This window comes from Oncorhynchus clarkii, chromosome 7 (genome assembly GCF_045791955.1).
Source record: "Oncorhynchus clarkii lewisi isolate Uvic-CL-2024 chromosome 7, UVic_Ocla_1.0, whole genome shotgun sequence".
Lineage (NCBI taxonomy): Eukaryota > Metazoa > Chordata > Actinopteri > Salmoniformes > Salmonidae > Oncorhynchus > Oncorhynchus clarkii.
The window spans coordinates 7,183,615-7,209,040 of NC_092153.1; the positions used below are offsets into that span (position 1 = coordinate 7,183,615).

General features: G+C 42.8%; 2 protein-coding genes across 5 annotated transcripts; both read left to right on the forward strand.

The window, feature by feature from the left end:
* Nucleotides 1-2,630: 2,630 nt before the first annotated feature.
* LOC139414059 (nuclear receptor subfamily 4 group A member 2-like) lies at nucleotides 2,631-6,591 on the forward strand. 4 transcript variants are annotated; one of them, XM_071161941.1, is made up of 8 exons: nucleotides 2,631-2,742; nucleotides 2,918-3,002; nucleotides 3,227-4,116; nucleotides 4,548-4,677; nucleotides 4,819-4,970; nucleotides 5,106-5,308; nucleotides 5,451-5,629; nucleotides 5,723-6,591. In XM_071161941.1, the coding sequence occupies exons 3-8, from the start codon at nucleotides 3,229-3,231 to the stop codon at nucleotides 5,977-5,979; spliced, it is 1,809 nt and encodes a 602-aa protein (XP_071018042.1). In that variant the 5' UTR covers nucleotides 2,631-2,742; nucleotides 2,918-3,002; nucleotides 3,227-3,228; the 3' UTR covers nucleotides 5,980-6,591. The 4 variants fall into 4 exon arrangements, with proteins under 4 accessions (XP_071018042.1, XP_071018040.1, XP_071018038.1 ...); XM_071161939.1 differs by having other exon boundaries at nucleotides 2,702-2,742; nucleotides 3,224-4,116; nucleotides 5,723-6,176; XM_071161937.1 differs by having other exon boundaries at nucleotides 2,702-2,742; nucleotides 3,224-4,116; nucleotides 5,451-6,176.
* Nucleotides 6,592-17,697: 11,106 nt separating this feature from the next.
* On the forward strand, nucleotides 17,698-25,083 carry LOC139412805 (tubulin alpha chain-like). Its single transcript, XM_071159527.1, has 4 exons — nucleotides 17,698-17,867; nucleotides 22,879-23,101; nucleotides 23,252-23,400; nucleotides 23,574-25,083. Exons 1-4 carry the CDS (start codon nucleotides 17,865-17,867, stop codon nucleotides 24,546-24,548), a joined length of 1,350 nt encoding a protein of 449 aa, XP_071015628.1. The 5' UTR covers nucleotides 17,698-17,864; the 3' UTR covers nucleotides 24,549-25,083.
* Nucleotides 25,084-25,426: the final 343 nt, after the last annotated feature.

Here is a 25,426-nt window from a genome sequence, read left to right on the forward strand (position 1 = left end):
CTCAATGTCCCAGGCCTACCTGTGTCTTTCTGTATTCCGACAGTTGTGATAGGCCCAGAAGAGCAGCGGCCGCCCCGGTCCCGATGATAGCTGTCCCTTTCAAGGCCTTCCGGAACGCCATTGATGCTGTTCCTGCAGCACAACACACAGCAGTGGACTGAGTTAGACACACTGGGTTATATTGCAATGACATGACAGGTGATCATGTGGAGAGGGCGTGACAGGAGGGCAAAGAGCCAATCGGCTAGGGCCAGGTGCTGGGGGACAATGTGGGGGTAGGGGGGCATGGGATTCACAGGCAGAAGTAGTGGAGGAGAGTGTGGGAGCCCTGGGAGTGTCTGTGTGAGACACTTGGATGACAGCTGACTTTTCTTTAACATTCTTACTTGTCTGACAGTTAATTGTTTTTTTTAAACCTTTATTTAACTAGGCAAGTCAGGTGACGGCCTACTCCAGCCAACCCCTAACCCGGACGACGCTGGGCCAATTGTGCGCCGCCCCTATGGGACTCCCAATCATGGCCGGTTGTGATACAGCCTGGAATCGAACCAGGGTCTGTAGTGACGCCTCTAGCACTGAGATGCAGGGCCTTAGACCACTGCGCCACTCTGGAGTTAAGACGACACCTGGTTCACCCATTCAGGTGAAGTGACATGATGGCCACTTTCTCTCCATCATTCTGACAATCTGCTTAAAATAGATTTTTTTCAATATATTCTAATCTACAACTGAGCAAACATCATAGTGGTGTGTGCATGCACACCAGCAGCTCTTGTTTCACTAGGCCAGAGGTAATGATTTCCCTCATAAGATGAGGAGAATTAAAAAAATGTCTGTCATTTTCTTATCTGTCATGAATGTAGGTAGGCAAATCCTTTTGGATGAGACAAGCTGCGTTCTGTGTTTATTACCTGTGTATTATGTGTTCATCAGATGGATCATAAAATCAAATATATGATAATAAGAAAAAAAGTACATGTAGCATGACATCGTCGTGTTGATCCAGTGAATGCGTTAAGAGTGCGGCAGGTAGCCTACAGTACTAGTTAGAGTTACCCCAGTAACCGGAAGATTAAGCAAGGCGCTCTGTACTACTAGGGTTGACCCGTAAAACAACACATTTCACCGCACCTATCCAGTTTTCGTGAAAATAAAATATTTTTGTATTGTTTGTTTTTATTATTATTAATACTCAGCATGATTAAGTATAGGAGAAATGAATGGGGAGGGGTCTTACAGCCCCGCCCACGCAGAGAGACAAGTACATTATTGGTTTCAGAATGGCATTACTTCCTGGTGACACATCTCCAACGTAACACACCAGGGCCAAATCCCACATGACAGCAGCCGTTTACTCAACTGAATGACAGAAAATGAAGAAATTACGCAGGGAACCACATGAATAAGAGACATGATCACGCGAGATACAGACGCCACCATCCACATAACATACAGTAAAACCCTCTAAGACAACATTTTAGCTTGAGACGTGTTGTTAATGACAACAAATTCACATGCAAGAACAGTGACAGCAACTCATATGAAGGTTCCGAGTGTTTACACAAAAACGACAACGTGAATTTAGAGGACAAACTAACTTAGCATTTGTTCCAATTCTTATACGTTACATAAAAATAAAAAAGTAAATCCATCCCCATTTCGGTGATACTGGTTATCGAATGCAAATGCAACAGGAAGTAAATATAACTCTATTTCACAGTGTTTTTATTCTATAGAACGGTGTAAAATAAAACAGAATGCCGTATCATCATCGTACCAGAAACAGAACAGAAAACGTTGAAGGTGCACTGGTGAGAGGGTTCTAGCAATACGTACAATGCCGCATTGACGTTCGCCATGATATTGTCTGGCTCGCTGCCAGTCGCTCAACTTTTCATATTAGCAATATAACAATAAAGAAAGGTCACAAATATTTATTCTAAATCGTTCACTTACTGATTTTCTATGTTCAATTGATGATAACGCCGGGAGAACGGTGATACAACTCTGACAGCCAGGAGAACCAGGAAGCAAAGATTAGTTGACTGACATATGGGTAGACCAATGGGATTACACAATTATCCAATCAGGTTGGAGAGGGCGTTGCTATAATAATGAGGTAAGTGAAGGGCAAAATTGCACAACGTTTCCCCAGGAATCCCCATCCTCAATAGTGCGGGGTCACTATTTAGCCACAAGTGTCACCAGCCCTAGTCATTATTTTACATGATTGTTGTTTAGTATCTTCGTACATACCTCTATATTTGGCGTAGGCTGCTGTAAATGCGACTATGCATATCATTAAGTTAGTTGTGAATTGAGGTGAGATTGTTATTAGTTTTTTTGCAATGCTTTCATCAGGCATTTCGCCAACCCATATGCGTTCATGTGTATTATTATGTGATGTTTTTTTTTTATCATTCTTGTATGATGTCAAAAAAAATAAACATTCTATTCTATTCTATTAGATTCTGTACGCTATCGTGTGTTTACAGAAGTATCTGAAACATCCATCCTTGGAAGGGATTGGTGCGCGTAACGCTCGATGACGTCCAGTGTCATTGGCACGTGGGCAGTGGTATTCCGACTCCGGGCCACATAAACAAAGGCACATTGTCAGTGTTAACCGCGGCCAGTCTAGTAGCCAGTTGGGGATGTGCATGGCCATCTGACCTGTTCTCTTCACAATGCTACATTTGCACTTGGATATGGATACAGCGGAGAAGATGTAATCCTCTAAATGTATGTATTATGGTGCACCGGGTGACAGTTTAAGGTATTGGTTTAATTGTCTTAAAATTCACATTTTGTTTTCAACAGTATAACATTAATGTGATCCGAAAGTATTGACCTGCTTATAAATTCATATCTTTACAGGTTTGTAATTTTTGTGACCGATTTTTTTCGAATTCTTTAGCAGGGAGCAACATCGAGTGGATATTATCATAACTCCAGGAAGTGATTCGGGCATTGTGTCTTTGAAAATAGTCATACAACTGAAGGTAAGACCACAAATAATGTTGGAGACGTTGCGCCTTATAGATGCAATGCTTTTGCTGTTGGCACTTGTTCTAGAGAGTGGTGACCGAATAGGCTAATCATATAAGTCTCGTGCGCTTTTACGCAAACATTCTAATTTACGTGCAATGCATCTGCATTGGATGGGATTGTGGCTTGACAAGGAGATCGATTTATATAACTATGTCTCCCTCTCTCATTATAGCAGCTATGCCGTGCGTCCAGGCTCAGTGCGGATCGTCGCCTCAAGGAGCTAGTCCCGCTTCGCAACAGAGCGCAAGCAGCTTCCACGCCGCTGGAGAGCACCACAGCCATAACTGCGACTTCCTAACGCCCGAGTTTGTCAAATTTAGCATGGACCTGACCAACACAGAAATCACATCAGCCACTATCACCAATCTTCCAAATGTCGGTGTTTTCGTGGACAGCTACTGTAACAATTCGAACTATGACGTCAAACCCCCTTGTCTATTCCAAATGCCCCATCCGGGGGAGCAGTCATCCATCAAAGTTGAGGACATCCCCATGTACCACCAGCAGAGTCACCACCACCAGCCGCATCAGTCCGATGAGATGGTCACTCCCTCCGGGTCCGTTTACTACAAGCCCCCCTCTCCACACACACAGACATTCCAGAGTTCACCCAGCCATGCGTGGGATGATTCTGGATCTCTGTACAGTTTTCACCAGGACTACTTGGCGGTGGCGCACAGAATGGAGCAGCGGAAAAATGCCATATCCAGATTATCCTTGTTTTCTCTCAAGCATTCCCAAACCGGTAGTCCTTTGTCGGCGTGCCAGATGAGATTTGACGGGTCCCTCCAGGTGTCCGTGAACTCGGATACCTCAGGCAGGTATCATGGCTTGGAGAGCCAGGGCATCTTTGGTTCCAGCTCCCTAAGGAAACAGCACAAAGTGGGTTCCCCCTATTCGTTCCAGCTCGGTCACGGACATCACTTTATGGATAACCAAGCACCGTCGCCTCCTAGCCAAGGATCACCCACCAACACCGATGCTTTATGTGCGGTGTGTGGGGACAATGCCGCCTGTCAGCACTACGGCGTGCGAACCTGCGAGGGCTGTAAGGGATTCTTCAAGGTATGTTACATTAAATATCTGCGGGGATTGTTATACATTTAGAACTAACGGTCAACTAACATTCCATTTAAATGTATTTTAATATTTAGGCTACTGATTCATTGTGTTGTTTGTTGGCTCCTGATACAATCCCTTCAAAATCAAGAACCTTAATCTCCTTGCCATGTCAATAGAGGACTGGGAGAGGGTAAACTTAATATTATGAGTAGCCACGGAACTATATTTACCCACTGTCTGCCTCGTCCGCTGCTATGATGCATTATGCAGCTGGGAGAGTAGTTGGAAGACTGCAACGCCATGGCTATTCATTTCCCATGGTCAATATGCGTGGCAAAATAATTTTAATGGCTATATTTGATCAATGTATCAAAGCTTCAGGTGGCAACGCATCGAATGGAAACTAAGGTGTTCTCCTCTGTGTTTCTTCACAGCGCACTGTTCAGAAAAATGCCAAATATGTGTGTTTAGCTGGGAAAAACTGTGCAGTTGACAAACGCCGGAGAAACAGGTGCCAATACTGCCGTTTCCAGAAGTGCCTTGTCACGGGAATGGTCAAAGAAGGTAAGGTTTGTTCTAAAACGCACAACTTTATGCATTTCCTTGAAATGTATTTACACATTAATTGTAGGCAGAATGTGTTTTTCAAAGCATAATAGTAATTATTTATACAAAACAACTTAATTAATATTTTTCATTATTCAGTCGTCAGGACTGCAAGTTTAAAGGGTCGACGTGGCCGGTTACCCTCCAAACATAAAATTCAAGACCCTTTGTCACCTGTCAGCATCCTTAACGCGCTAGTGAGGGCCCATGTGGACTCCAACCCCTCATTGTCTCGACTGGACTACTCCCGAGTAAGTGCGAGCCTCGGTCATGCAACCCACATCACTTTGCGCACCAGTTTATTCATAAAATAAGTAATAAAATACGTTTTAAAAATATACCGTTGTGCATTGGGTTTATGAGTTCAATTTAACATCACCTTCTAGTTCCAGAATAATGCTGACAGCCAAATCGACGGAGATGATACGCAACATGTGCAGCAGTTCTACGACGTCCTGACCGTCTCCATGGATATTATCCGGGACTGGGCGCAAAAGATCCCAGGTTTTACCGATCTGCCGAGACCGGACCAAGATCTCCTCTTCGAATCAGCCTTCCTGGAACTCTTCGTTCTGCGTTTGGCTTACAGGTATCTTAAACAATAGCATATCAAAAAGTGCACATATATAAATAGTCATTTTACGCACAACAATTACGCGCGATAGTATCCATTTGATCTTATTGCCAAATCGGTATCCGATTCCTAATCATGCGATGCTATCATATTACAGGTCCAACCCTGAGGAAGGGAAGCTCATCTTCTGCAACGGATTGGTTTTGCACAGGCTTCAGTGTAGGCGCGGCTTTGGAGACTGGATTGACACCATAGTGGAGTTCTCTGCAAACCTTCAAAGTATGAATATAGACGTTGCAACATTCTCCTGCATATGCGCCCTTGCCACAGTAACAGGTAGGCTAATAAAACCCAAAGTTCTGAATCTATGCGCCTATAATGCCATTGGGTTAAGTTTTGAAACGAATTTGCACCCTGTCATTGTTTCAGAGAGACATGGGCTGAAGGAGCCCAGGAAAGTAGAGGAACTTCAGAACAAGATGGTGAACTGTTTGAAAGACAAAGTGACTTTTAACGATGGAAGTGTCAGTCGACCAAATCACTTGTCAAAACTCTTGGGAAAGCTGCCTGAACTTCGCACGCTGTGTACACAAGGTCTGCAGAGGATATTCTACTTGAAACTGGAAGACTTGGTCCCTCCACCTGCAATAATAGACAAGCTTTTCCTCGATACTTTGCCCTTTTAGGTGACATATATCCTGTCATCATGTCAGATAGGCGAGGTTAATATGGCCATTTTTGAGTTCCCTATATCACGCATTATGCATTTTCTCTCATATTTATTTCCATTGTTTTTGTACCTCTCTTCATAAGAGCGCTTGATCATGTTTATAGGCCTACATGTCTGCATTGCCAGATAAAAAAAGAGACAACACGACATTTAAGATGTTTTTAATTTAAACAGAATGAAGAGTTAGACAATATTACAATTTCGTCGATTTCTGAAGAACATGGATGTCTTGAACTATTTGGTCTTGCTTTGAATTGTGAGTATTTTAATTTGATAAACTAACCATTTTCGATAACTATGTTGTTGTATGTAGACACTGGATGATGTATATGGAACATATATGCCTCGAACGTATACAGATTTATTTTTTATCAAATCATTTATGGGAGATGTTTTATGTAGGCTATTTCTTGTCTTGTCACACCTGGACTGTGCTTATATTGCATTTGAATTAATAACGTATACTGCTAAAGAATCTAACGTTTGTAAATGTGTTCGTTATTTTGATGGGTCAGGGGCTTACAATGTCAGGTTTTTCCATTCAAAATAAAATTCATGCCGTTTATTACACTTTTAAATGAATCATTATTTCTGATGGCAATTTATAAGGATTCTGACTTTATTTTAGTTGTTGAAATGTCGTCATAAATCATCAAACATGATAATGGGGAAATGTGTTGTTAATATTAAATAGTAGCCTACTAAATAGTTTCCTATTTTTCTTGTACACAGATTTGTCTGACAATCCTTGATTGATTAAGGACTAGTGTAACAGATGTGATTCAAATATTTGTCATTAGATGGTCAGAGGATAAATTCCAAATAACGACAATACAATTATACCAAATTGTATAACCAGACCTAATGTAAAATGTTACCTATTCTCAACATAAGTTCTCAAATAAATAACTGTCCTCTCCAGTGAAGTGAATGTTATAGCCTATTTTTCTACTAAGTGTGATTTCTCCGGCAACAACAAGACGAGGAAATTGTCATTCTCCTCAGTAGAGCTTGAGTTGAAGATTGACTACGTGCTCTGTTATCACACATGGATTTATCATGAACCATAATGTCAGTCAAATAACAATATTGTCAAACCGTTGTCGTTTAGCGGTTTTATAATATATGCCATTTAGCAGACGCTTTTATCCAAAGCGACGTAAATTTGACAAATGGGTGGTCCCGGGAATCGAACCCACTACCCTGGTGTTACAAGCGCCATGCGCTACCAACTGAACTAAGAAAGATTAAATAAGACTCACAGTATGGACCGTAGGAACAAATTGCTGGAGTGTGTGATTTGACCTGCTATATAAGTCTACATGACATTTCCAAACCAAACCCTTAGGATAGGATTGGCATTAAAGAAACATGCAAACCAATGTTTTTCAGTGTTGGCATGTAAGTAAACACACATTGTGTCCTGAACTAAACATTTCACAGAAGAACTAAATAGCATTATATATGTATGATTTCAGCTCCCTATATGTACAGTCTTTCTTCCAGGGAACGGTTAGAAAATGCCTATTACACATTGGTGGAGGGCATGTAGATGAAAATTGCAGATTTTCAAATATGACATCTCTTCTGTCCTGTCTGGAAATGTGAACCATTGATTCTATAGGCAGTAAAAGGTCTTATAACAACGATTATAGTCACAAGAGGGTTTAATAGGCTAGAGATCAATAGAAACGCTGCTCTCTGCACCGGCCTGTCATGCAGGCTGAAATGCTAAGATAAAGTAATCAATATTATCTGTGAAATGTCACATTTATGATAATGGTGTGGATGAAGAGTGGCAGGCAGGGGCCATCCCAGAAGGATGGGCTCTTGTTAGTATCAAACACCTTTCATCCAGGCCTACAACATCATGAATGGTAAATGCGTGTGTGTAGGTGTGTGTGTCGGGAAGGTGTTTGGGGAAAGCAGAGGTCTTGATGTTGAAGGAGGAAGTACAATAATCAGTTATTAACCACAACCTTTTCATGACAGCTATTTTCTAGGCTTGTGTGACCCTTCAAGTGCCATGTCATGCCATTCTGGTAAGGATCGCTTACTTTAGGAGTAAAACTCTATGGGGTTTTCTAGGGGTCTGAACACTTCTGTTGTGGTCTGTGTGGCCCACCTTGATCTCAGTGTAGAGCTGCCTTCAAAGCCCCTAAGCCCTTATCACGGCCAGCCCAGACTCCCCTGCACCCAGGCCACCGCAGTGGCCCTCCTCCATGTGTGAAAATACCATGATTTCATCTATAGCAGATAGGGAGCTGAACATAAACAACCCCAGCCTCTATCCAAGCCGATGTTCTGAGACATGAAACAAGACAAAAGTCTGGAGTGATGAATATGAGGAGCTTGATCAAGGTTAGTCAAGACATTAGAATTAGACTTGCTTGTCAATGTTCTCAATGTTTAGGTTACCAAACCCCTACAAGCAGTACAGTGTATTTTCTGTGGAATTGCTCAATGGGATTTAAATTGGCTTAGCAAGCAACTTTGCATCCCTAGAGTTTCCAACAATTAAAAAGCATTACCTCACCCTGAGGACAAACCCCAATCTCAATGTGTATAGATCTTTATAGAAATCCTAGAACTGTGAAGACAACCAAGTGAATGCACTGAACAGGGATGGACTGGGACCAAAAATAATTCTGGACATTTCTAACACCGGACCATTTTGTCCCTTGAGGGCCCCATTACTAGCCAAATAATGATCATTTTGTGCAAAAAACTATTTATACAGGCCCACTGGGCTAAAGATGGACCAGTCCATCTGGAATTTACCAGAATTGCCCTATATCCAGTCAGACCTTGCCACGGAATCATTTTAGTTGAGAATCAGAAGGCATCTTCAGATACTTTACAAACACAGACATCCTTACCTCTCTTATTACCACAATATTACTTTGTCTGAAGATTCATTTTCAACCAAACAGCCATGAAAGGATTTGATTATGGTTGGTAAGCAAGGAGAAGGCATAGTTTATAATTACTCTAGTGTTAATGGTTATCCAGACAATTGAAGATAATTGGAAAGGATTAAAATGACTCTTGATGGGTCAAATCCTACCTTGTAATACTTGATACACGGGAACGTTTGGGTTACCCAAGCTAATATGAAGTCAGGACACTTATATAGGACACTTGAAATATAATCACTGGATTGGACAACAGCACTTGGGGGAACTAGGGAGTATAGGATGAATACACAAGCACATCCTGCTTGACTGTCTGGTGTAAATAGACCACTTCTTTCCAAAAATAATTATTGTTTTCAAACACTTGATGATCCGTTTCATTACAAGATACAGATTGTAATAATTACATTCATTACATGTTTGCGTACTTCAACCGATATCCTGGGACTGTGTAGCAATTAAACAAATTCTAATTAATCGTTACCCACATTTTATTTAGCAGGGTACCTGATCAAAGTGACAGGTTTTTACACATTAGATGAATATGCATCACACAGTAAATGGAGCAGCCAACCTGCCATCCAATAGCCTCAATGTTTAATATGATTCTCATTTTGTATCTTTGTAGTTATGCGCACACACACACACACACACACACACACACACACACACACACACTCACACACACACACACACACACACACACACACACACACACACACACACACACACACACACACACACACACACACACACACACACACACACACACACACTCCATTACAGAGAGTGGGCTGGTGTGTGTGAGGTCAAACACAGACCCAGAGTTTCTCCGTTTGTCTAATAGGAGGGCGGGTCCACAGGGAGGAGTGATTCTATTTGACCAGAGGTTGGCCAGACTGCAGGGGACACAACCTCCCATATCTCAATCTGTATGCACAGGGCAGGATTCTGACCTGGCTCCATTAGGGAGCTCACTCTGATAGCTCCTCCAACCTGCACTGCAGAGAAATCAGAAATCACATTGCCTCTGTGCTGCAGTGGAAATACTTTAGTAGCACAGCAAATCTACTTAGACCCTGTTAATTCATTATGAACAAAACATTTTGATTTGTGATAGTGACCTACATGGTCTCTCTCAGAGTGTATTATTGCACAGTGCAGGACAGATCCCCCTCTCCCAGTGTCTTCCTATAGTTAGTGGTTTAGCAGTAGGATCCTACTAGGTATTGCCTGAGGCAGGTACAAGCACTGGGGTGTTTAACTAGCTAATGTATTCTGGTCAGTTAACCACACAGACATCACTGCTAATAGGTTTTCTATCTCTCCAATGTCCAGACCAGCAGACCTGGACATGACTGTGAAGCAGTAAGATCACTATGGTATTCAACCCCTGTGTGCTGTTCATTAGATTTAACCGTAAAAACAATGGCAACAATGAGATTTGTCAACATGACTCAGGAATGACAGGTTCAGAAAACCACAAAAAAAATGTCTGCAGTGAGAACAGCACTTTTTGTAGCTCTTTCCTGCAATCAGATGTCCCTCTAATGGCTTCATGGGTGGAATGTTATAAATAGTTTTCATAATTAATACTTTCTTTTAACTGCAGAAAATCCAGTGTTTTTATGTAAACAATTGTTATATTTCAGTCTTCTGTGATGGATAAAGTGTAATATTGGGATGCAAACTGAAAATGTAGTATATTTCAACTATATCTGACATAGCACAGGTGACTACTTTTTTTAAGCCCATAACTATCAGGAATCAAGATAAGACCCAAGTGCAGATGTTTATTGTAACCACAGGAGCAGGCAAACGACCGGACAAGGCAGGCAGGGGTCGATAATCCAGAGCAGAGGCCAAGGTACAGGACGGCAGGCAGAGGTCAGGCAGAGGTTGGTAATCCAGAGGTGGAGCAAAGGAACAGGACAGCAGGCAGAGGGTCAGGCAGAGGGTCAGGACAGGCAAAGGTCAAAATCAAGAGGACAAGCAAAAGCGCGACTAGGGAAACCCAGAACCTGAGACAAACACTGGTAAGCTTGAACAAACAAGACGAACTGGCAACAGACACACAGAAAACACAGGTATAAATACCCAGGGGATAATGGGGAAGATGGGCGACACCTGGAGGTGGGTGGAGACAAGCACAAGGACAGGTGAATCAGATCAGGGCGTGACACATAACCATGTGTGCGAGGTGTATACTTGCTTCAAAGTACATTTGCTTAAGACTACCAATAAACACTTTGTGTGGTCCTGACCCTGATTTGGCCCACTGCTGTAAAAGGTTCATTTGTCCTCCTCACAGGGAGACCCTGGTAAGGTAGGAGAAGTGGGGACCCCAGGTGGTATTCAACCTATGGGTGTTATTCTTTAGATTTAACTGGAAACCATGACAAATATAATTGTTGACAACATGACTCAGGAGTGATGGGTTCAGAAATCCACAACAACAAAAATGTCTGCTGTGAGAACAGCACTATTTCTAACGCTTTGCCTGTTACAAGAACACACAATACTTCTTGGGAGGAATCTGCCCATAAGCAATATGTACACTCTAAGAAAAAAGGGTTCCAAATGGCTTCTTGGCTGTCCCAATAGGAGAACCCTTTTTGTTTCCAGGTAGAACTCTTTTTGGTTCCAGAGAGAACTATTTTGGGTTCCATGTATAACCCTCTGGGGAAAGGGTTCTACATGGAACCCAATAGGATTCTAGTTGGAACCAAAAGGGTTCTACCTGGAACCAAAAAGGTATCTTCAAAGGGTAAAGCCTCTTTACTTTCAGTGCAGCAAACTCTCTCCAGAAGTTCAGTGAGGATCTCTGAATGATCCAATGTTGACCTAAATGACTAATGATGATAAATACAATCCACCTGTGTGTAATCAAGTCTCCGTATAAATGCAGCTGCACTGTGATAGTCTCAGAGGTCCGTCAAAAGCGCAGAGAGCATCATGAAGAACAAGGAACACACCAGGCAGGTCCGAGATACTGTTGTAAAAAAGTTTAAAGCCGGATTTGGATGCAAAAAGATTTCCCAAGCTTTAAACATCCCAAGGTGCACTGTGCAAGCGATAATATTGAAATGGAAGGAGTATCAGACCACTGCAAATCTACCAAGACCTGGCCGTCCCTCTAAACTTTCAGCTCATACAAGGAGAAGACTGATCAGAGATGCAGCCAAGAGGCCCATGATCACTCTGGATGAACTGCAGAGATCTACAGCCGAGGTGGGAGACTCTGTCCATAGGACAACAATCAGTCGTATATTGCACAAATCTGGCCTTTATGGAAGAGTGGCAAGAAGAAAGACATTTCTTAAAGATATCCATAAAAAGTGTAGTTTAAAGTTTGCCACAAGCCACCTGGGAGACACACCAAACATGTGGAAGAAGGTGCTCTGGTCAGATGAAACCAAAATTTAACTTTTTGGCAACAATGCAAAACGTTATGTTTGGCGTAAAAGCAACACAGCTGAACACACCATCCCCACTGTCAAACATGGTGGTGGCAGCATCATGGTTTGGGCCTGCTTTTCTTCAGCAGGGACAGGGAAGATGGTTAAAATTGATGGGAAGATGGATGGAGCCAAATACAGGACCATTCTGGAAGAAAACCTGATGGAGTCTGCAAAAGACCTGAGACTGGGACGGAGATTTGCTTCATGTGGATGCTATTTCTGCTTTGAGAGAATATTTACAGAAAGAATACACTGAGATGCAGAAGAAACCTCTGAGATGTAAATGTAAAATAACAGGAGACAGGCCCTTTAGTAAAAGAACACTGTCAGTGATTGACATGGCACACAATAGCCCCAATATGGGACATCAGTTTACATTCACATTCATGTTGTAGACATCAGCTTACGTTCACATTCATGTTGTAGACATCAGTTTACACTCACATTCATGTTGTAGACATCAGTTTACACTCACATTCATATTGTAGACATCAGTTTACACTCACATTCATGTTGTAGACATCAGTTTACGTTCACATTCATGTTGTAGACATCAGTTTACACTCACATTCATATTGTCTACATCAGTTTACACTCACATTCATGTTGTCTACATCAGTTTACACTCACATTCATGTTGTAGACATCAGTTTGCGTTCAGATTCATGTTGTAGACATCAGTTTACGTTCACATTCATGTTGTAGACATCAGTTTACACTCACATTCATGTTGTAGACATCAGTTTACGTTCACATTCATGTTGTAGACATCAGTTTACATTCACATTCATGTTGTAGACATCAGTTTACACTCACATTCATGTTGTAGACATCAGTTTACACTCATGTTGTAGACATCAGTTTACATTCATGTTGTAGACATCAGTTTACATTCACATTCATGTTGTAGACATCAGTTTACACTCACATTCATGTTGTAGACATCAGTTTACGTTCACATTCATGTTGTAGACATCAGTTTAAACTCACATTCATATTGTAGACATCAGTTTACATTCACATTCATGTTGTAGACATCAGTTTACATTCACATAAATGTTGTAGACATCAGTTTACACTCACATTCATGTTGTAGACATCAGTTTACGTTCACATTCATGTTGTAGACATCAGTTTACGTTCACATTCATGTTGTAGACATCAGTTTACACTCACATTCATATTGTAGACATCAGTCTACATTCACATTCATGTTGTAGACATCAGTTTACGTTCACATTCATGTTGTAGACATCAGTTTATGTTCACATTCATGTTGTAGACATCAGCTTACACTCACATTCATGTTGTAGACATCAGTTTACACTCACATTCATGTTGTAGACATCAGTTTACACTCACATTCATGTTGTAGACATCAGTTTACGTTCAGATTCATGTTGTAGACATCAGTTTACGTTCACATTCATGTTGTAGACATCAGTTTACGTTCACATTCATGTTGTAGACATCAGTTTACATTCACATTCATGTTGTAGACATCAGTTTACACTCACATTCATGTTGTAGACATCAGTTTACACTCATGTTGTAGACATCAGTTTACACTCATGTTGTAGACATCAGTTTACATTCATGTTGTAGACATCAGTTTATGTTCACATTCATGTTGTAGACATCAGTTCACATTCATGTTGTAGACATCAGTTTACACTCACATTCATGTTGTAGACATCAGTTTACATTCACATTCATGTTGTAGACATCAGTTTACACTCACATTCATGTTGTAGACATCAGTTTACATTCATGTTGTAGACATCAGTTTACGTTCACATTCATGTTGGAGACATCAGTTTACATTCATGTTGTAGACATAAGTTTACACTCACATTCATGTTGTAGACATCAGTTTACATTCACATTGATGTTGTAGACATCAGTTTACATTGATGTTGTAGACATCAGTTTACATTCATGTTGTAGACATCAGTTTATGTTCACATTCATGTTGTAGACATCAGTTTACATTCACATTCATGTTGTAGACATCCGTTTACACTCACATTCATGTTGTAGACATCAGTTTACACTCACATTCATGTTGTAGACATCAGTTTACGTTCACATTCATGTTGTAGACATCAGTTTACATTCACATTCATGTTGTAGACATCAGTTTACATTCACATTCATGTTGTAGACATCAGTTTACATTCATGTTGTAGACATCAGTTTACATTCATGTTGTAGACATCAGTTTATGTTCACATTCATGTTGTAGACATCAGTTTACACTCACATTCATGTTGTAGACATCAGTTTACGTTCACATTCATGTTGTAGACATCAGTTTACGTTCAAATTCATGTTGTAGACATCAGTTTACACTCACATTCATGTTGTAGACATCAGTTTACACTCACATTCATGTTGTAGACATCAGTTTACACTCACATTCATGTTGTAGACATCAGTTTACGTTCACATTCATGTTGTAGACATCAGTTTACACTCACATTCATGTTGTAGACATCAGTTTACACTCACATTCATGTTGTAGACATCAGTTTACATTCACATTCATGTTGTAGACATCAGTTTACGTTCACATTCATGTTGTAGACATCAGTTTACGTTCAAATTCATGTTGTAGACATCAGTTTACGTTCATGTTGTAGACATCAGTTTACATTCATGTTATAGACATCAGTTTACGTTCACATTCATGTTGTAGACATCAGTTTACGTTCACATTCATTTTGATCAGTAATCAATGTCCCATTATGTGGCTAGGCTGTAAAGAAATGTTTTCTTGCTATAGATGCTACAAAACCACCATACCAGCATATACATAATGCTTTATAGACAAATGCTATATTAAAGAAAGAAAATAGAAAGAAACTCGTTTAAACCCATAGCCGGTGGGTTAGGGTTTAAAAAAAATTGCCAGCAGGTTACAGTTTAAACAAAAGGCCAGTGGGTTAAAGTTTAATCACAAGGCCAGTGGGTTAGAGTTTAATCACAAGGCCAGTGGGTTAGAGTTTAATCACAAGGCCAGTGGGTTAGAGTTTAATCACATGGCCAGTGGGTTAGAGTTTAATCACATGGTCAGTGGGTTAGGGTTTAATCATATGGTCAGTGGGTTAAAGTTTAATCACATGGTCAGTGGGTTAGGGTTTAATCACATGGTCAGTGGGTTAAAGTTTAATCACATAGTCAGTGGGTTAGAGTTTAAACACATGGCCAGTGGGTTAGAGTTTAATCACATGGTCAGTGGGTTAGGGTTTAATCACATGGTCAGTGGGTTAAAGTTTAATCACATAGTCAGTGGGTTAGAGTTTAAACACATGGCCAGTGGGTTAGGGTTTAATCACATGGTCAGTGAGTTAGAGTTTAAACACATGGTCAGTGGGTTAGAGTTTAATCACATGGTCAGTGGGTTAGAGTTTAAACACATGGTCAGTGGGTTAGAGTTTAATCATATGGTCAGTGGGTTAGAGTTTAATCATATGGTCAGTGGGTTAGAGTTTAATCATATGGTCAGTGGGTTAGAGTTTAATCACATGGCCAGTGGGTTAGAGTTTAAACACATGGTCAGTGGGTTAGAGTTTAATCATATGGTCAGTTGGTTAGAGTTTAATCACATGGCCAGTGGGTTAGAGTTTAATCACATGGTCAGTGGGTTAAAGTTTAATCACATGGTCAGTGGGTTAGAGTTTAATCACATGGCCAGTGGGTTAGAGTTTAATCACATGGTCAGTGGGTTAGAGTTTAATCATATGGTCAGTGGGTTAGAGTTTAATCACATGGTCAGTGGGTTAGAGTTTAATCACATGGCCAGTGGGTTAGAGTTTAAACCCATGGCCAGTGGGTTAGAGTTTAAACCCATTACCAGTGGGTTAGAGTTTAATCACATGGCCAGTGGGTTAGAGTTTAATCACATGGTCAGTGGGTTAGAGTTTAAACACATGGTCAGTGGGTTAGAGTTTAAACACATGGCCAGTGGGTTAGAGTTTAATCACATGACCAGTGGGTTAGAGTTTAAACCCATAGCCAGTGGGTTAGAGTTTAAACCCATGGCCAGTGGGTTACAGTCTAACTCCAGTACATAAGATAAGGGGAAAGAAATCCTTAGCCCCATAGTGTCCACCATAGGAGGGAAAAACGATGCACATGAAAAAGATTTTGATCTATCGTTCCGTCTATCTCAAAATACAGAGGGGGGGGGGGGGGGGGGGGTTAGGATGAAGAGCCTATCTGGAGGAATTCAGGCCTTGTTTGAGGATTATAACTTTTTCATTCATAGCCAAAAGCCAGAGAGAAGGGTCCTCCAATGCCTCATGGGCCAGGGGCCGGGGTCTATAGTACAACTAACCACTTAGATAGGAGAGATAAAACTGAGTTCAACTGCAACAAAGTTAAAGTATTAAAAGTGTATCCTCTCAACTTTCATTTATTAACCACAGAAACAGATGTTACTGGAATCAAAACTGCCACCTTGTTCATGCACAGAAAGACAGCTCCAAAAATTGTCCCTTAGACACAGAACTAGGATAATTTTACTCTCCTCAATTCCTAATGGATAAATTAGGGAGGAAAATACATGCCTGACCTCAGATCAGTGTCTGCCCAGGGACAACGTTGACCTATTTCGTTGCAGACAGAAGAGCGTCTTCGTCATGGCAAGGACCAACAAGCAGATCACTAGACAAGTCTGACATCTAGTGGCGAACAAGGAGCAACAAAACCCGAAGGCAGTTCATTGCGCAAAGACAGAGAGGAAGAGGTGAAGCGAGAGGATGTACTCTGCCCAAAATCTGTCCACGTGATATAAGCCCTTTTTTGTATGGGGGGGGGGGGGGCGGGGGGTCTATAAGCGAGTGTTGAATTATGTGAGGTTTACTTGGTAGAATAGAAGTTCCGTAATGTTTAGGCTGTACTGATTTAAGTGGATGCACGTGGCATTCCGGCAACAATTTAGTTGTGCCTGTTGGTCACGCGCCCTCTCGTTGACTAGAATGGTCTCGCCTGCCTTCAATCACTGGGGAAATGTAATTACATTGTTAGAGCGGTCACTCGGCTATCTTGTCAATATAATATATCGTCTTTGGTACAGCTAACCTTTTCTGTCCTGTACTTTCCTACCTAGCCTGAGGTCTAATCTGTGTATGGAGGAGTTCGTTTTGCATGGCCCGGTGACTGGGGATATCAGTTAAGGGCCAATGGAATCGTCTAAAATATCCAACTACGCCTACTTAGAATGGTCTAAAATAACCAACTCCGCCTAACCGGAGCACCGGGCCTTGTGAAACGAACTCGACCTATGCGAGAAGAGGGAGTGTCCAAAACTCCACCCCCGCCCTTCGCAGTTTATAAAAACAGATTGCAGTAACACACGCAGTTAAAACATACTCACGGAGACCCCATTATAGGTTCACTGTGAGAGGTTATACCACCAACACTTTTATTTTTCTACGGAAACGAAGACAAACAGAATCAAAATGGTGAGACCTTTATTTTTTTCCACATTGCCTTCGACGCATAGGTTGTAATAATGTAAAGGTTGAGTTGTATGAATTAGGCTACATTTCTAATGTTTTTGTAGTCCATCCTGTATAGTAATGTTTATGTTATCTATAATACTTGTAGGTACAGCCTACGCTACGGCTCACCTGTTTTTATATAATATGATTTTGTTCTGATAACATGGTGCGTCATTATAGGAGTATCCATTTTGCTGCGCGTTCAATTTAGCCCGCCGTTTTGCTTTTCAATTCAAACACGACTGGCGCAGTAGACAAAACTATTACTAGAATGCATTTAATTATTAAATTGCGTCACCTGAGCCTTAATTGTCCTATTTCATAATGACTCAGTTCACAGGTATCTGCATTTACTATCAAGTTGTCATTTGGCGCTGGAAGCAGCCTCCTGCCATTTTGAATGGTTAAAGGAGTTGCCCGTTTCCATATAGTGGCCGTGGGGCCAGTGTGGTTATGGGTGTGTTTATTTGCTCTGCTGTCTTTAAATGCTGATGTGGCTCCCACGGGTCCGTGTGTATTCTGATGGGTGACTGTAGGCCTAGTCAGCTACTGTTCCTGTTGCTCTAGTCTACTGCGCAAAACTGGGAACGTTCTCTCTATGTAGTGCTATTCAGTCCGAACAAATGCCAACGACTACTAATGAACCACAGATCCACCATCTACTGGAGTATGGCAGATTACATCTACAATTAGTAAAAAAGAAGATTCATTGTAATAGTTGTCCCCAAGTAACATTTTCCCACCAAGTTGCCACATAGATGTTTTTAGGACATGGCTCACATTTGTATTACCTCACATCCTGCCCATGTGATTTAATCATAAAATATATCAAGGAATTTGACTTAGACCTCTCAGGAATCTTGTGACTATGCATACATGCTTAGTCGTGATGGGGTAACCTTCAGTAATCTGAGCTGAAAGGGAAATCTGAGGTTAGGAGTGACGCAGAGCTCAGTGGATCAGCATTTCAGACTAGCACATGGCAGACTGTCTGATCGTGAGGTTAAGGTCTATAAATGTGGGTGAAAGAGCCTTTATGATCCATTCCAGTTCATGTACTACTCGTGCCATAATGTGGTGTCTTCAAACAGTTGATTTGCCTGTTCTTCTTTTAGCTCTTTACTAAAGATTACCATGGCATGTGGGAGATTCTTTTGACACCTGCCATCTAATTTGAATGTTATGAAAGGAGAGGGAGACTATTTGTTTGGGTGTGAATTCCAAGCCATATGTCTTCCCGCATAACACAAGGCCCTCTGCACTTAAAAAAACCCATAGCGGACAGAACAGGAAGCTGGAGGGGGGTTGCTTACTAGCTACTGAACAAGCCACAAGGGGTTAGTCCATCAGCCATGTTGGTGCCAAGTGTCTCAGCGGACTTGCAGTTGCACAAACTATTTGTTAATCTAAACTGTACTCTACGGTCTACCGCCATACCGAGTTCAAAATACAGGAAATTAATACCATAATCTAGCATGTACCTGACTGGCCTATTTGGTAACATTATCATAAATGGCTTATTATATCATGAGTAAACAGTCACGGAATCAACTAGCTATCACAGTTACACATGGGCCTGCACTAGACTCGCCTACAAGGTTTCAAGCGTGTGGTTTAGCAAATCAGGGCAACCCCTGACAAATGCAACAGGGTTGAGGTTAGTTTCTTAAATCTGGCATGAACTAGAGGTTCAGGACACCATGTGGTTGTTCACACAGAAAGGGGTCAGTGGAGTATAATGGGGTCTGGAGGGGCTACACACAGTGGGGGGGATGGAGTCATGATTGACACCTCCCTTTAAATAGCTGGCTGCAGTGCTGACCTAGCTGTCATGCCTAAACTAGGCACACACTCACATCCCTGTGTCACCACCCCTCCCCCACATCCACCCTACCCAGCTTGTTCGGTCAAACTAGGAGGCTGGAGAAATGGCTGACAGTAGTGGCCCCAGTCTCTACATGAGTGGAGTCATAACAGTAGTACATTATGTGTGGAGGGGTGTAGCAACATGCAGGTGTAAGACCTTGATGTCACGAGGACCTCCATGTAGTAGATTCAGATCTGGAGTGAAGTGAGGTTTTCTAACGTTTCCTTCACATCCTTTTACTATACTGGGAAAAAAATAATTTCAAATATTTTACTTGGTTACAGTTCATAAAAGGAAGTCCTTTTCCCATTATGTGGATTCTTCCATTTAAATAATTGCCCTTGATACTACTGAAAGTTAAACCTAGCTTAAGGGGAAATGATTCTACCAGAGGGCAAAGCCTAGTTGGCTGGTGTCTGTTCTCCTGTTACTGTGGCAGGTGGTCTTGTTTATAGCTGGGCCTTGGCAAATCAAAACGCTCTGATTCATAAGTACTGCCAACACGTACAACCACACAACATTCCCAGACTCGTCCTCTTGTCATGTCACTGTCTCGTGTACTTATCTTCCTTGACTTTCTCGTTTCTCTTGAATGTCTCACTCCCCATCTCTCTGTATAGTCAGCCAGTTTGGACAGACTGGTGTGTGTATGTAGCCAGCTCTGCCTCTGGTGCGCTGCGATTCAGAAATGATACGCTTGTTATTATCAGCTTCACTCATCCTTGGTGGTGCTTTCCCCTCGGCCTGTTCTCTGGAAATACTTCAGTAGGGTGTGGAGGGCCTTTTGGCCTTGACGTAGACTCGTCAACTCCTGTTAGCATTGTTGCTACTCGCTAGCTCAATGACTCACTGAAGGGGTAGGGTAGCCACTTGCCAAACCTCCCAGTTCGGCCTTGATTCTAGTATGTCTTATCAGACCTTGTTTCCTTGCGAAGCTGTAATGTTAAACAAATTCACATAATTGTATAATCTCTAATGACCTCTGTCCAAGTTGGCATTCCAATGAGGGGGGGTGTATCTCAATCTAGTGGCATCCTCTCCTCAGGGGTGTGGTGCCTAAATGACAGGAAGAATATAAGGAGAGTAGGCTGTAATGGACTACTGGGATGCACATTGTGGTAACACATTCAGCATGGCTGTTTTGTTAATGCTATAAGAGTCTAATCGACTGGATGGTGTCACTGCAGTCTAGCCTCAACTATCCTGCCGTCTGCCAATACTGCATTGCAAAATTGACTCATTTCTCACACGCACACCTTCTGTTTGGTCCTTAGTGAATATAGATATCAAGTGCTGCCTTCTCTATAAAATGTGTACACTACATGACCAAGTATGTGGACACCTGCTCTTTGAACATCTCATTCCAAAATCATGGGCATTATTATGGAGTAGGTCCACCCTTTGCTGCTCAACAGCCTCCATTCTAAGAAAGGCTTTCCACTGATGTTAGAACATTGCTGCGGGGACTTTTCAGCCACGAGCATTAGTGAGGTCGGGCACTGATGTTGGGCAATTAGGCCTGGCTCGCAGTCGGTGTTCCAATTCATCCCAAAGGTGTTCGATGGTGTTGAGGTCAGGGCTCTGTACAGGCCAGTCAAGTTCTGCCACACCGATCTCGACAAACCATTTCTGTATGGACCTCGCTCTGTGCACGAGGGCATTGTCATGCTGAAACAGAAAAGGGCCTTCCCTAAACTGTTGCCACAAAGTTGGAAGCACAGAATCATCTAGAATGTCAATGTATACTGTATAGTTAAGATTTCCCTTCACTGGAACTAAGGGGCCTAGCCCAACCGGTGAAACGGCCCCAGACTAAAGTCACTGAGCTCTTCGGTAAGACCAATGTTTGTCTATGGAGATTGTATGGCTGTGTGCTCATTTTTATTAACCTGTCAGCAACTTGTGTGGCAAAAATAGCCGAATCCACTAACCTGAAGGGGTGTCCAGACTCCTGTGTAAATGTAAAATGCAGTTGGTGTACAAAACATTAGGAACACCTTTTATAATTGTTCCACCTTTTGCACTCAGAACAGCCTCAATTCATCAGGGCATAGACTCTACAAGGTATCAAGCGTTCCATACTGGTCCATGTTGACTCCAATGCTTCCCACAGTTGTCAAGTTGGCTGGATGTCCTTTGGGTGGTGGATCATTCTTTATACTCATACGTTGAAGTGCTTGACACAACCCGGTGTGCCTGGCATCTACTACCTTACCAGTGTCATCAATAAGGGATCATAGCTTTCATCTGGTCAGTCTGTCATGGAAAGAGCAGGTGTTCTTAATGTTTTGTACAGTGTAGATCAGTTACATGGTTCAGACGTGGTTAATGGCTATGTCAATACTGGTAGTCACACACTGAGACGTGGCTAGGCTTCTGAGACGGTAGCTGCATACAGTTCAGTACTAAAGTAGGTCAGATCGACTCACTGCAGAGTTGGCTAAGCCATGCTAGGAAGTGCAGTCATAGTTCCGTTTCAACACACTGCAAACAGATTGGGTCACCATGCAAATATACACACGACTCATAACTTTGGCTCATAACGCCGGTGGCTTGTCTTTAACTAGCTAGATTATGCCGTCCACTGTTTTCAGGCTCACCTGTCCTTTGTCACTCAGACATGGGCGGGTTAGGTTTGTTTCCTCGGTGTAGAGCAGTGGTTCCCAACCTTTCTCTGTTATTGTACCACCAACTGAATTTTGCCCTGCCAGACGTACCCTCATGTGCATTCTATCAGTAACCTTATGGTCTCATGAGTCTTCTCAAGTACCCTCTGTATCGGCAAAGCACCCCCAGGGAACCTGTACCCCTGGTTGGGAACCACTAGTGTTAGAGTGCTGCCACTTGGTGGTGAGAAACAGCAGATAAACAAGTGCTAAAATGGTTGCCCAAATCCTTAATCGACCTCAGACTCCTATCCACTGCGTGGTTTGGAGGGGTGTCCACTGGCTCCATTTATCATTGGTGACATTGACAACCAAGTGTTACTCCATCCAGTGCAGACTGCTGTCAATGCATCGGCTCCTTGTGTAGTCAATGTTTTGTACCTGTTCAAAGAAACCATAAGTTAATTGTTTGACTAACGCTATTTCCTGGTCTCTCCAGCGTGAGTGTATCTCTGTGCATGTGGGTCAGGCTGGAGTCCAGATGGGCAACACCTGTTGGGAGCTGTACTGCCTGGAGCACGGGATCCAGCCGGACGGCACCATGCCTAACAACAAGGCAGTCGGTAGCACTGACGACTCCTTCACCACGTTCTTCAGCGCCACGGGCATCGGGAAATACGTGCCCCGCGCCATCTTTGTAGACCTGGAGCCCACTGTCATTGGTGAGTATTGGAGGGATCTGGCAGAGAAAATCCACTGACTGATTGACACTGGGAATGTGTAGGAAGAGGTCTTCATCAATATGATGGTACAGTTCAAAACAAGCATCAAGACCAGACTAATTAACCCTAGTCTGTTCCCCTTTCTCTCAGATGAGGTGCGGACAGGTACCTACCGCCAGCTGTTTCACCCCGAGCAGCTGATCTCAGGGAAGGAGGACGCAGCCAATAACTATGCCCGTGGCCACTACACTATCGGCAAGGAGATCATCGACCAAGTGCTGGACAGGATCCGTAAACTGGTGAGAGAAACTGTCAGATTTGATGGTGATATTAGGATAACAAATGGGTTTTTCATTGTTTTATCAGAAAGGGTTTTAGCCTTGGCTTGCATAAATCTAGCCTGAATGGGTCTTATCAGAGCTTGGACTTTCCTTCTAGAAAACATGTTGATGAGTTTTCTGTGTCTTGACAGGCTGACCAGTGTACGGGGCTCCAAGGTTTCTTGGTCTTCCACAGCTTCGGAGGAGGTACCGGTTCTGGTTTCACCTCCCTGCTCATGGAGCGTCTCTCAGTCGACTTCGGGAAGAAGTCCAAGCTGGAGTTTGCCATATACCCTGCTCCCCAGGTGTCCACAGCTGTGGTGGAGCCCTACAACTCCATCCTGACCACCCACACCACCCTAGAGCACTCTGACTGTGCCTTCATGGTCGACAATGAGGCCATCTACGACATCTGCCGCAGAAACCTGGACATTGAGCGCCCCTCTTACACCAACCTCAACAGGCTCATCAGCCAGATTGTCTCCTCCATCACCGCCTCTCTCCGCTTCGACGGTGCCCTTAACGTGGACTTGACAGAGTTCCAGACCAACCTGGTGCCTTACCCCCGCATCCACTTCCCCCTGGCCACCTATGCCCCTGTCATCTCAGCCGAGAAGGCCTACCACGAGCAGCTCTCTGTGGCTGAGATCACTAACTCCTGCTTCGAGCCCGCCAACCAGATGGTGAAGTGCGACCCTCGCCACGGTAAGTACATGGCGTGCTGCCTGCTGTACCGTGGAGACGTGGTGCCCAAGGATGTCAACGTGGCCATTGGCAACATCAAGACAAAGCGAAGCATCCAGTTCGTGGACTGGTGCCCTACAGGTTTCAAAGTGGGCATCAACTACCAGCCACCCACTGTGGTGCCAGGGGGTGACCTGGCCAAGGTCCAGAGAGCTGTGTGCATGTTGAGCAACACCACAGCCATCGCTGAGGCCTGGGCGCGTCTTGACCACAAGTTTGACCTGATGTATGCCAAGCGGGCATTCGTGCACTGGTACGTGGGTGAGGGCATGGAGGAGGGAGAGTTCTCTGAGGCCAGGGAAGACATGGCTGCCCTGGAGAAGGACTATGAAGAGGTCGGAATCGACTCATTTGAGGAGGACGAGGAGGGAGAGGAGTATTAGGAGAAGAGTTCAAAGGAGGGATATGTCCTCGGTCGGCTTACGTATCACTGAGAGATAGAACTGCCTTTACTTGACCATGAAGTGGGGAACGGCCTGTTCCTTCCCTTGTCGAAAGTCATCAATCGTGTTTTCTTCACCAAAGACCCCACATCCATCCATGTTTGACACTATTTTCCCAGGTTGACTATGGAACCATGCAGAACCTTGAAGATTAAGCTGTCTCCCATAAATGTTTCCTTTAAGTTCATGGTACTTCTGTGCGTTCAGATCTATCCTAAACACTAAAGTTACTGCCAATCAGAAAACAAACTAGCCAACTAAACCCCATGGTGTTGGGTCTTAATGAATGTAATTCAGTAACAGTCTTGGAGGATTATTTTGCATTGCATGTTAAGTTACCCCAAAATAATTTATTGGTTTTATCCCTACAGATTGTATTTTTTTCTTTGCCATGTCTTATTTTAAGAGTTATCACATCAGGTTACTGTTGTGGCTGTATCCCCTCCTTTGTAAATAAAGTTTTATCTCAGTTAAACCTCTTCACCTCTTTCAATGGTTCTAATCAATCACAACTGCCTCCAGTCCTGACCCGAGGTTTCATTGTAATTTGTCTAAATTACTATTAAACGGCCATAAAACATCGGTTGGTGCAATCGGCCACACAAATGGCCTGGTAAGTAGCAGAGAATTCTTGGGATATAAATGTAGCCGCAGGGTGCCTTGAAAAACAAGTTTATGGTCAGGTAACTGTCTTAATTGCATACTCCTGTGGACTGTCAAGCCCCATTGGATGAGAAAGCCAAGGGGTCTGTCCCTTCTGACCTTCTCAATGTGTTTTGAGAAGGTGAGAATCTCAAGGATAACCTGTAGTGTTGACT